General features: G+C 38.1%; 1 protein-coding gene across 1 annotated transcript in view; it reads right to left on the bottom strand.

Moving 5' to 3' along the window:
• The window catches only part of dcc (DCC netrin 1 receptor), a gene marked incomplete at both ends in the record, with an annotated part of 180,812 nt that overhangs the window by 40,732 nt on the left and 127,800 nt on the right, over window positions 1–12,280 (bottom strand). Inside the window, 6 exons of the mRNA XM_079814224.1 lie at window positions 964–996; window positions 2,739–2,933; window positions 3,014–3,121; window positions 3,600–3,738; window positions 3,887–4,059; window positions 10,986–11,081. Of these exons, the coding sequence (XP_079670350.1) occupies window positions 964–996; window positions 2,739–2,933; window positions 3,014–3,121; window positions 3,600–3,738; window positions 3,887–4,059; window positions 10,986–11,081 (744 nt within the window). The remainder of the gene's footprint in view (window positions 1–963; window positions 997–2,738; window positions 2,934–3,013; window positions 3,122–3,599; window positions 3,739–3,886; window positions 4,060–10,985; window positions 11,082–12,280) is intronic.

The following is a 12,280-nucleotide window of genomic DNA, read 5'->3' as shown; positions in this document are numbered from 1 at the left end:
CTCTTACACCAGCACTCGTTCACCAGCACAATCATCTACACACTCTTACACCAGCACTCGTTCACCAGCACAATCATCCACACACTCTTACACCAGCACTCGTTCTCCAGCACAATCATCTACACACTCTTACACCAGCACTCGTTCTCCAGCACAATCATCCACACACTCTTACACCAGCACTCGTTCTCCAGCACAATCATCTACACACTCTTACACCAGCACTCGTTCTCCAGCACAATCATCTACACACTCTTACACCAGCACTCGTTCTCCAGCACAATCATCCACACACTCTTACACCAGCACTCGTTCTCCAGCACAATCATCCACACACTCTTACACCAGCACTCGTTCTCCAGCACAATCATCTACACACTCTTACACCAGCACTCGTTCTCCAGCACAATCATCTACACACTCTTACACCAGCACTCGTTCTCCAGCACAATCATCCACACACTCTTACACCAGCACTCGTTCACCAGCACAATCATCCACACACTCTTACACCAGCACTCGTTCTCCAGCACAATCATCCACACACTCTTACACCAGCACTCGTTCACCAGCACAATCATCCACACACTCTTACACCAGCACTCGTTCAACAGCACAATCATCCACACACTCTTACACCAGCACTCGTTCTCCAGCACAATCATCTACACACTCTTACACCAGCACTCATTCTCCAGCACAATCATCTACACACTCTTACACCAGCACTCGTTCTCCAGCACAATCATCTACACACTCTTACACCAGCACTCGTTCACCAGCACAATCATCTACACACTCTTACACCAGCACAATCATCCACACACTCTTACACCAGCACTCGTTCACCAGCACAATCATCCACACACTCTTACACCAGCACTCGTTCTCCAGCACAATCATCTACACACTCTTACACCAGCACTCGTTCACTGGAGACATGGAGTGAGTTCATCTGCTTACCTTGATCATTGGCCATCTTATCCGGATGCTCAACTAGAAGAGAACAGAGACCACAGGGTCAAAGGTCATGACGAGGACTGACCCCTCACACACTTCAACAGATCATAATCACCGTCACACAGACACGTGTGTGTGATGAAACTCTCGCTAATTAAGTGCTCTAAGCTAATAGTGTGCGGATCCGTGTGCTCACTGCTCCCTATGTAGTGTGCGGATCCGTGTGCTCACTGCTCCCTATGTAGTGTGCGGATCTGTGTGCTCCCTGTGTAGTGTGCGGATCTGTGTGCTCCCTATGTAGTATGCGGATCCGTGTGCTCACTGCTCCCTATGTAGTGTGTGGATCTGTGTGCTCCCTATGTAGTGTGCGGATCCGTGTGCTCACTGCTCCCTATGTAGTGTGTGGATCTGTGTGCTCCCTGTGTAGTGTGCGGATCTGTGTGCTCCCTATGTAGTATGCGGATCCGTGTGCTCCCTATGTAGTATGCGGATCCGTGTGCTCCCTATGTAGTGTGCGGATCCGTGTGCTCCCTATGTAGTGTGCGGACCCGTGTGCTCACTGCTCCCTATGTAGTGGGCGAATCTGTGTGCTCCCTATGTAGTATGCGGATCTGTGTGCTCCCTATGTAGTGTGCGGATCCATGTGCTCCCTATGTAGTGTTCGGATTGTCTGCTCACTGCTCCCTATGTAGTGTGCGGATCTGTGTGCTCACTGCTCCCGATGTAGTGTGCGGATCCATGTGCTCACTGCTCCCAATGTAGTGTGCGGATCCGTGTGCTCACTGCTCCCTATATAGTGTGCGGATCTGTGTGTTCCCTATGTAGTGTGCAGATCCGTGTGTTCCCTATGTAGTGTGTGGATCCGTGAGCACCCTATATAGTGTGCGGATCTGTGTGCTCACTGCTCCCTATGTAGTGTGCGGATCCGTGTTCCCTATGTAGTGTGCGTATCCGTGTGCTCCCTATGTAGTGTGCGGATCCGTGTGTTCCCTATGTAGTGTGCGGATCCGTGTGTTCCCTATGTAGTGTGTGGATCCGTGAGCACCCTATATAGTGTGCGGATCCGTGTTTTCCCTATGTAGTGTGCGTATCCGTGTGCTCCCTATGTAGTGTGCGGATCCGTGTGCTCACTGCTCCCTATGTAGTGTGCAGATCCGTGTGTTCCCTATGTAGTGTGCGGATCTGTGTGTTCCCTATGTAGTGTGCGGATCCGTGAGCACCCTATATAGTGTACGGATCCGTGTGCTCCCTCTGTAGTGTGCTCCCTATGTAGTGTGCTCCCTCTGTAGTGTGCTCCCTCTGTAGTGTGCTCCCTATGTAGTGTGCTCCCTATGTAGTGTGCTCCCTCTGTAGTGTGCTCCCTATGTAGTGTGCTCCCTCTGTAGTGTGCTCCCTCTGTAGTGTGCTCCCTCTGTCGTGTGCTCCCTCTGTAGTGTGCTCCCTATGTAGTGTTCTCCCTATGTAGTGTGCTCCCTCTGTAGTGTGCTCCCTCTGTAGTGTGCTCCCTCTGTAGTGTGCTCCCTCTGTAGTGTGCTCCCTCTGTAGTGTTCTCCCTATGTAGTGTGCTCCCTCTGTAGTGTGCTCCCTATGTAGTGTTCTCCCTATGTAGTGTGCTCCCTCTGTAGTGTGCTCCCTCTGTAGTGTGCTCCCTCTGTAGTGTGCTCCCTATGTAGTGTGCTCCCTATGTAGTGTGCTCCCTCTGTAGTGTGTTCCCTCTGTAGTGTGCTCCCTCTGTAGTGTGCTCCCTCTGTAGTGTGCTCCCTCTGTAGTGTGCTGACCTCGTGCGGTGCGGTACTGGACCGGCTCTGACAGAGGCCCCACCCCCTTGGCGTTCTTGGCCTGGATGCGGAAGTAGTAGACAGTGTCCAGGTTGAGGTCCAGGACCTGGTGTGTGAGCCGGTCTCCACTGATTGGCTCCATCACCCAGTCGTCGATCGGCATGTTCTTGTCCAGAGTGTAGTACAGAATATAACCTGACACACAGACCCAGGGTTAAAGGTTAAAGGTCGAGTCGGGGCGTCAGCCCTCAATGCTCCAGCTTCAGAATGCTCACCTGTGATTCGCCCGTTGGCCTCCAGCGGCGGCTGCCAGCTAATGAGAATGGCTCGTGGGCGTCCCTCTCGGCCAATCACAGTCAGGTCCTTGGGGGCGGAGCTTGGCGCTGACCAATGGAAAGAGAGAGAGAGTGTTTGTGCTTTCCCACTTCACTGAGATGACTTCAGTCGGGCTTTAATACACGAGTCACATGAGCGTTAATGTCTTCAGTGATACACGAGTGTGTGTGTGTGTGTGTGAGTGTGTGTGTGTGTGTGTGTGTGTGTGAGCATGTTTTTGTGAAATATCAGGACACAAATGTGTATAATGACATGGGTATTACAAAAAGAGGGTGAAATATGAGGACGTTCCCCATGTCCTCACTTTTCAAAATGCTTATAAATCACAGAATGAGGTTTTTTCACAGAAAGTGAACTGCACAGTCTCCTGTGTGTGTGTGTGTGTGTGTGTGTGTGTGTGTGTGTGTGTGTGTGTGTGTGTGTGAGTGATGGGTAGGTTTAGGGGCAGGGGCAGTGTGTGTGTGTGAGTGTGTGTGTGTGTGTGTGTGTGTGTGTGTGTGCGTGTGTGTGTGTGTGTGTGTGTACCTGCTTCATAGGTGGTGGCGTGAGCCGTCATGCTCCATGTGCTGGACTTGCGGCCTTTGGTCACCATGACAGAAAACTCGTACATCGTGTTCGGCTTCAGAGCCGTGACGGTGTGACTGAGAGCCGTCGTGTCCGCCGACTGAACACACACACACACACACACACACACACACACACACACACACACACACACACACACACACACACACACACACACACACACACACGATCAGACAACGTCTCACACAGAAGCAGAGTTTACCATGGGAAAGTCGTGGTGTGTCCACCTTGTATTTGCCGCTGGTGGAGTGGCTGGTCTTCCACTTGACGGAGTAGTAGCGCACCTCCGCCGACTTCTGGTTCTTGGGGATGGAGTTATCGGCCCAGCTTACCCGCACCGAGTCGGACGTGAGCGGGACGGCCTGCACACCTACAGGAGGAATCATGGGCGTGGCGGTGTCTGGGACAGGGGTGGGGAATTTATCAAACAGATGGAACAGATCGTCATCGGACGGGTCGGAGGGGTCTGTGTGTGTGTGTGTGTGAGTGTGTGTGAGTGAGTCATGCCCGAAATCATAAGTGACCAGAGATGAAAGCGGACAGGAGGAAAAAAGGAGGGAAAATGGAGTGACAGAGAGAGACAAAAGAAGAACATTGAGCGCTAGAGACACGGACAGTTGAAGAGAAGAGCTGTAAAAAGTGGTAACCCGCCACTGAAGAGCCCAACACACAGGACATGATCGCTTTGGGGATTTATTCAATAATTCAACTTCACGTTTATTGTGTTTTATGTGCAGTAAAATGTGACATTTCCACACACACGTACCGTTTGGTTACCAGTTTTTAGTGCACAGGGTGAATCTCAGCAAACATCAGCCATATTTCAACACAATTCGACATTATTTTCATAACTGTGAGCAGAAAAATTTATATTTATTAGGGCTGTCAATCGATTAATCGTGATTAATCGCATCCAAAATAAAAGTTTGTGTTTACATAATATATGTGTGTGTACTGTCTAATTATCATCTACATATACACACACTCCTTCATGTATATATTTAAGAAATATTTGCATTTATATACTGTATATTTTATCTTATAAATAAATTAGTGCTGTGAATCGATTAAAAAAAATGTATCAAATTTTTTCTGTAATTAATCGCGATTAAAACTTTTTAATATTTTGATATTGTAATATTTTCCGTTACTCTCCAAATGAATGTAGAAACAACTTAAAGACAGCATATTTTAAATATCTGTTAATAATAATAATACACAGCACACACACACACACATATTATGTAAACAAACACAAACTTTTATTTTGGATGCGAATAATGGCGATTAATCGATTGACAGCACTAATATTTATATTGTAAAGACTAAATTAATACATGCACTCCAAAAAACACTCAAGACACATTTACTGGAGAAGAGAAATGACTTCAACATTTAAAATGTATACTTAAGTGACGTTCACGATCATTTTATCAAGTATACTTAAATAATGTTCAAGTAAATTGTATTAAGTATACTTAAGTGATGTTCAAGTTCATTTTATGAAGTATACTTAAGTGATGTTAAAGCTCATTTTATGAAGTATACTTAAGTAATGTTCAAGTTCATTTTATGAAGTATACTTAAGTGATGTTAAAGCTCATTTTATGAAGTATACTTAAGTAATGTTCAAGTTCATTTTATGAAGTATACTTAAGTGATGTTCAAGATCATTTTATGAAGTATACTTAAGTGATGTTCAAGATCATTTTATGAAGTATACTTAAGTGATGTTCAAGATCATTTTATGAAGTATACTTAAGTGATGTTCAAGTTCATTTTATGAAGTATACTTAAGTGATGTTCAAGATCATTTTATGAAGTATACTTAAGTGATGTTAAAGCTCATTTTATGAAGTATACTTAAGTGATGTTCAAGATCATTTTATGAAGTATACTTAAGTGATGTTCAAGTTCATTTTATGAAGTATACTTAAGTGATGTTCAAGATCATTTTATGAAGTATACTTAAGTGATGTTAAAGCTCATTTTATGAAGTATACTTAAGTGATGTTCAAGATCATTTTATGAAGTATACTTAAGTGATGTTAAAGCTCATTTTATGAAGTATACTTAAGTAATGTTCAAGTTCATTTTATGAAGTATACTTAAGTGATGTTCAAGATCATTTTATGAAGTATACTTAAGTGATGTTCAAGTTCATTTTATGAAGTATACTTAAGTGATGTTCAAGATCATTTTATGAAGTATACTTAAGTGATGTTAAAGCTCATTTTATGAAGTATACTTAAGTGATGTTCAAGATCATTTTATGAAGTATACTTAAGTGATGTTCAAGTTCATTTTATGAAGTATACTTAAGTGATGTTCAAGATCATTTTATGAAGTATACTTAAGTAATGTTCAAGTTCATTTTATGAAGTATACTTAAGTGATGTTCAAGATCATTTTATGAAGTATACTTAAGTGATGTTCAAGTTCATTTTATGAAGTATACTTAAGTAATGTTCAAGTTCATTTTATGAAGTATACTTAAGTGATGTTCAAGATCATTTTATGAAGTATACTTAAGTGATGTTCAAGTTCATTTTATGAAGTATACTTAAGTGATGTTCAAGATCATTTTATGAAGTATACTTTAGTGATGTCAAAGCCCATTTTATGGAGTATACTTAAGTGATGTTAAAGCTCATTTTATGAAGTATACTTAAGTAATGTTCAAGTTCATTTTATGAAGTATACTTAAGTGATGTTAAAGCTCATTTTATGAAGTATACTTAAGTGATGTTAAAGCTCATTTTATGAAGTATACTTAAGTTATGTTCAAGTTCATTTATGAAGTATACTTAAGTGATGTTCAAGTTCATTTTATGAAGTATACTTAAGTGATGTTCAAGTTCATTTTATGAAGTATACTTAAGTGATGTCAAAGCCCATTTTATGGAGTATACTTAAGTGATGTTAAAGCTCATTTTATGAAGTATACTTAAGTAATGTTCAAGTTCATTTTATGAAGTATACTTAAGTGATGTTAAAGCTCATTTTATGAAGTATACTTAAGTGATGTTAAAGCTCATTTTATGAAGTATACTTAAGTTATGTTCAAGTTCATTTATGAAGTATACTTAAGTGATGTTAAAGCTCATTTTATGAAGTATACTTAAATTATGTTCAAGTTCATTTTATGAAGTATACTTAAGTGATGTTAAAGCTCATTTTATGAAGTATACTTAAGTGATGTTCAAGATCATTTTATGAAGTATACTTAAGTGATGTTAAAGCTCATTTTATGAAGTATACTTAAGTAATGTTCAAGTTCGTTTTATGAAGTATACTTAAGTTATGTTCAAGTTCATTTATGAAGTATACTTAAGTGATGTTTAAGTTCATTTTATGAAGTATACTTAAGTGATGTTAGAGCTCATTTTATGAAGTATACTTAAATTATGTTCAAGTTCATTTTATGAAGTATACTTAAGTGATGTTAAAGCTCATTTTATGAAGTATACTTAAGTTATGTTCAAGTTCATTTATGAAGTGTACTTAAGTGATGTTCAAGTTCATTTTATGAAGTATACTTAAGTGATGTTAAAGCTCATTTTATGAAGTATACTTAAGTAATGTTCAAGTTCGTTTTATGAAGTATACTTAAGTAATGTTCAAGTATATTTTTAAGTATACTTTATGTGCTAAGTATACAAATATCAATGTGTACTATTAGTAAACTAGCAGTTAAAATTTAAAATGCATGAAAAATAAGTGAGTTTGTGCTTAAAATAAGAACAAATATCTGCCAATGCAGTCAGAAAAATAATCTTAATTCAAAGGGAAACATGATTATTTCACTTCATTTTCATGCATTTTTTGTCTTAATCTCTTCAGTCATTTCTCTTCTCCAGTAAATGTGTCTTGATTTAAGAGTGTTTAGATGTTTGCTGGAAAACGAGACAGAAACACTGAGGAAGAACATCATGTTTTGCTGTGGAAAAATGTTGTGTCTATATGCACAAAAATGATCTTAATTTTCTTCATGCTAAATATAGTTTCTCTTGATTCTGTGGTGAAATATGAGTGTTCTCATGAGATTCACCAGTGAAGAGGATACATCTACAGTCTCACCTGAGACACACAGACGGAAGACAGTCCAGAAACACACACACATTCATTCTGTCACTCATCAATCATCAGAGGAGGAGATATGAATCTGTCAGTCATACGAACAGATAAACGACAGACCGTCAATCTTCAGACACACATCAGCAAACTAATGGACACTACTGAGTCCACTAACTAGACAGCTTAAGACATCAGGCGGCCGCCTTCCCTATCGAAAAAGAAGTATACATCAAGTTCATTTTATGAAGTATACTTAAGTGATGTTCAAGTTCATTTTATAATGTATACTTAAGTGATATTCAAGTTCATTTTTTGAAGTATACTTAAGTGATGTTCAAGTTAATTTTATGAAGTATACTTCAGTGATGTTCAAGTTCCTTTTATGATGTTCAAGTTCATTTTATGAAGTAAACTTAAGTGATGTTCAAGTTCATTTTATGAAGTATACTTAAGTGATGTTCAAGTTCATTTTATGAAGTATACTTAAGTGATATTCAAGTTCATTTTATGATGTTCAAGTTCATTTTATGAAGTAAACTTAAGTGATGTTCAAGTTCATTTTATGAAGTATACTTAAGTAATGTTCAAGTTCATTTTATGATGTTCAAGTTAATTTTATGAAGTATACTTAAGTGATATTCACGTTCATTTTATGACATATACTTAAGTGATGTTCAAGATCATTTTATAATGTATACTTAAGTGATGTTCACGTTAATTTTATGACGTATACTTAAGTGATGTTCAAGATAATTTTATGACGTATATTTAAGTGATGTTCCAGTTCCTTTTATGACGTATACTTAAGTGATGTTCAAGATCATTTTATGAAGTATACTCAAGTGATGTCCAAGTATAATTTTAAGTATACTTTATGTAGTAAGTATACAAACATCAATGTGGTAAACTTGTAAGTATACTATTTCAATACTGATTGGGACTAAATTGGCCCACTTTTAGTATATTAAAGTATATATTTAAGTGTAACCATGTTTCTCATTTGTACTGTATCTGTACTACAAGTGAACTTAAGTATACTAGTAGTTTACTATTTTAATACAAGTAGTACATTTTTTAGTTTATGAAAGTGCACTTAGTTTATACTGCAAGTATACTTGTACGTTTTCTTTAAGTGAACATAAAATCATACTTATAGTTTACCATTTATATATAATTTTTTGCACTTTCAGTATACTACTATGTTCATATTTAGGTATTAATTTTTATAGTGGAAATATACCTTTAACTAATTTTAAAAATATTTTATTATAGCTTCATGCATTCTTTTTTAGTGAAACACTTGTGTGTGGGTAAGTTTCACAAAGAAAGGCAACATTTTTAACAAAAAAATTCCTCTTCATGGGTTTAACATTTTATTTGGAAAAATATTATATCACACAGTTTTGATTTGCATTCTGTTTAATGTTTGATGATCGCATTATTTTACATTTGCGTGAGCAATCTATCCCATGTTTCTGCTTCTTCTTCTCCTGTGTTTTGATCAGCAGATTCAGTGCTCTTTCAAGTATCTGTTTTATATCGATATTCTAATCAATATTTTCAAACAATGTAGTATTCAAAGTATACTTTTAAGTATAGGCCAAATATACTTAAAGGTCATTAAGTGCAATTTTAGGTATATTTCTGAAAGTTGACTGAACGTATACTTTCTTCTTTTTAGTTTAAAAGAAGAATACTAATAGAACACTTGAATAAACTTCTTTTTCGTAAATGTTATAAGACACTCGTTTGTCCAGAATGTATCGAAATCAAGAGGAATGTTGACGGTTTTGTTTCTGGTTTGTATTGATCCAGTTGTCTGAATGAAACTCAAGAGACGCTGATGAAAGAGCGTCAAACTGACAGATTCTGACTGACCGTACAAACCGAAGCAACATCTCGTGGAGCATTAGATCCATTCACACGGACAGGGAACGCTCTCTCAACGTTATGAGCAAACGTTCTTCCAGTGACATTAATACACTGCAAAAAATGCTTTTCTTACTTAGTATTTTGTCTTGTTTTCAGTCCAAATATCTAAAAAATCTTACATTAAGAAGCATTTACTAGCCAAGCAAAAGTTTTCGTCTTGTTTTGGGGGAAAATAACTCAAAATGAAGAGATTTTATGCTTAAAATAAGCAAAATAATCTACCAATGGGATAAGCAAAATAATCTTGTTTTCTGTTTGAATTAAGATTATTTTGCTTATCCCATTGGCAGATTATTTTGCTTATTTTAAGCAAAAACTCCCTTATCTTTTAGTTATTTTCCCCCAAAACAAGACAAAAACTTTTGCTTGTCTAGTAAATGCTTCTTAATGTAAGATTTTTTAGATATTTGGACTGAAAACAAGTCAAAAATACTAAGTAAGAAAAGCATTTTTTGCAGTGTAGATTTGTTCAAAATTATCTGGTCTTTAATAAGTTGGTATAAAAACATTATTTATACACCATTCATGGAACGGTTCACTTGGACGTCCATCTAATGCTTTTTTAAATGTTACTTTTGAACGTTCCCAAAATGTTTGAAGAATGGAATGTTCTCTTCAGCGTTCACATATTCAGGAGAAAAAACAACAAAACAAAACATTCGAACATTCAGAAAACACAATCTCACGACTGGAAGTTCCTGGAAGTCTAGAAAAAATATTACATTTCTCTCTTTTAATCCTCCATTTAATGAAAACTGAACATTCTCAGAACATTCTCTCAAAGTTTGTTCAGAATTATCTGGTCATAATGTTCCGAGGACATTCAAAAGTAACGTCCCCATAATGACGGCAAATGAAATGTTCCCTTAACATTTTATAGAACGTTGAAAAAACTGGACACTCAAAATTAATTTTATGGGAATGTTCTCAAAACGTTCATCATTTATGGAAAGTTTTTTCCTGGAATATTTAGTTGGATGATTGTTTTTAAACTTTACTTTAAGTTCTCTGGAGATTCTGAAACGTTCTCGTAATGTTCAAAATGATACAATTATCTTAATGCTCAAATAACCGGGAAAAATATACATTATACAACATAAACACAATCTCATTCCTAAATTATTAATTTGCATCATTGTTCCTGGAAGTCTAGATTTAAAAAAAAAAAATGATTCAAATATAATGTTTGCAAAAATGATCAAATGTTATGTTCGCATAACCGGGAAAAAACCCATTTCACAGCAAATACCGAACGTAAATATGAAGATACACGTGGAATATCTCCTGAGATGTGACTGAAGGTTTATGATCATATACCTGACATGGATCTGGTGACCGCGCTCTCATACAGGGGAACTCCTTCACCGGCGTTATTGAAGGCCTTCAGAGAGATCACGTAATGAGAGCTGGGCTCTGAAACACACACACACACACACACACACACACACACACACACACACATGAGCTTCTGCAAAAGAACAAGCACTCAAAATAACACCAAACAAAGCAAGACATCAAATGAAGAAATACTGCTGATAATAACAGCAACATGCGCGCGGCTGGTCTTTATGTGTCTGTATGAAATCCCTGAACAAAGAAACAGAAGATGCTCTTTTCCTCTTTCCGTTTGTTTCCTACTGGGCAGCCGCTCGCGTCGGCAGACTGGGTTCAATATCGCTGCCATGGTAACCTGTGGATTTCATGTGAAATATTGATAAGGACGTGGCCTTATTTTGGTCCAGAATGGAGGTAAGAGATCAGCCGGGCAGAAAGAGGACAAAAGATGGCCGCAGGTGAGGATCTCACCATTCAGCGGCTCGACGAAACCAACACAGTCGTAAACTCACCCTGACATCCGTTTTTCTGGATAATCACAGAAGAATATAATAAATAAAACATCAGCTTTACCACAGGGGAGTGTGTTTGATCCTGAACAAACTCTCATTACGTATTCATGATCACCTTCTTATAAATATATCAAAATGTGCCATTTGTCAGATGAAATTCAATTTACACCTCACTTATTTTCATATTAGTGGCCTTTACATAAAACATATTCTGAGTAATGAATGAACGAATGGGAAGCTATCACACCACAAAACATCTACACACTCTTCAGAAACGACTGAAGAGATTAAGACTTGACCTCCAAACTGATATATACACCGATCAGGCATAACATAATGACCTAATATTGTGTTGGTTCTACTCTTGCTGACCCGTCGAGGCTCCTCTAGACCCCTGAAGGGTCATCTTTTCACACTGAGGACGATTGAGGGACTCAAACACAACGACTGAAAAAGGTGGAAACATTCGCTGATGCTCCAGAAGGAAACACGACGCATTAAGAGCCGGGGGGTGAAAACTTTTGAACAGGATGAAGATGTACAAATTTTTCTTATTTTGTTTAAAAATATATATTTTTCATTTAAGTACTGCCCTTCAGAAGCAACAGAAGATACTTGCATGTTTCCCGGAAGACAAATTAAGTACAATTGACCTTGATTTTCAAATTCAATAAGTTTTCACCCCCCGGCTCTTAATGCGTCGTGTGTCCTTCTGGAGCATCAGTGAATGTTTCCACCTTTTTTAGTAGTTGTGTTTGAGTCCCT

This window comes from Gobio gobio (assembly GCF_949357685.1).
Source record: "Gobio gobio genome assembly, chromosome: 4".
Classification (NCBI taxonomy): Eukaryota; Metazoa; Chordata; class Actinopteri; order Cypriniformes; family Gobionidae; genus Gobio; species Gobio gobio.
The sequence above is the reverse complement of the archived record's forward strand: the minus strand, read 5'-3'. Positions and strand labels throughout refer to the sequence as shown.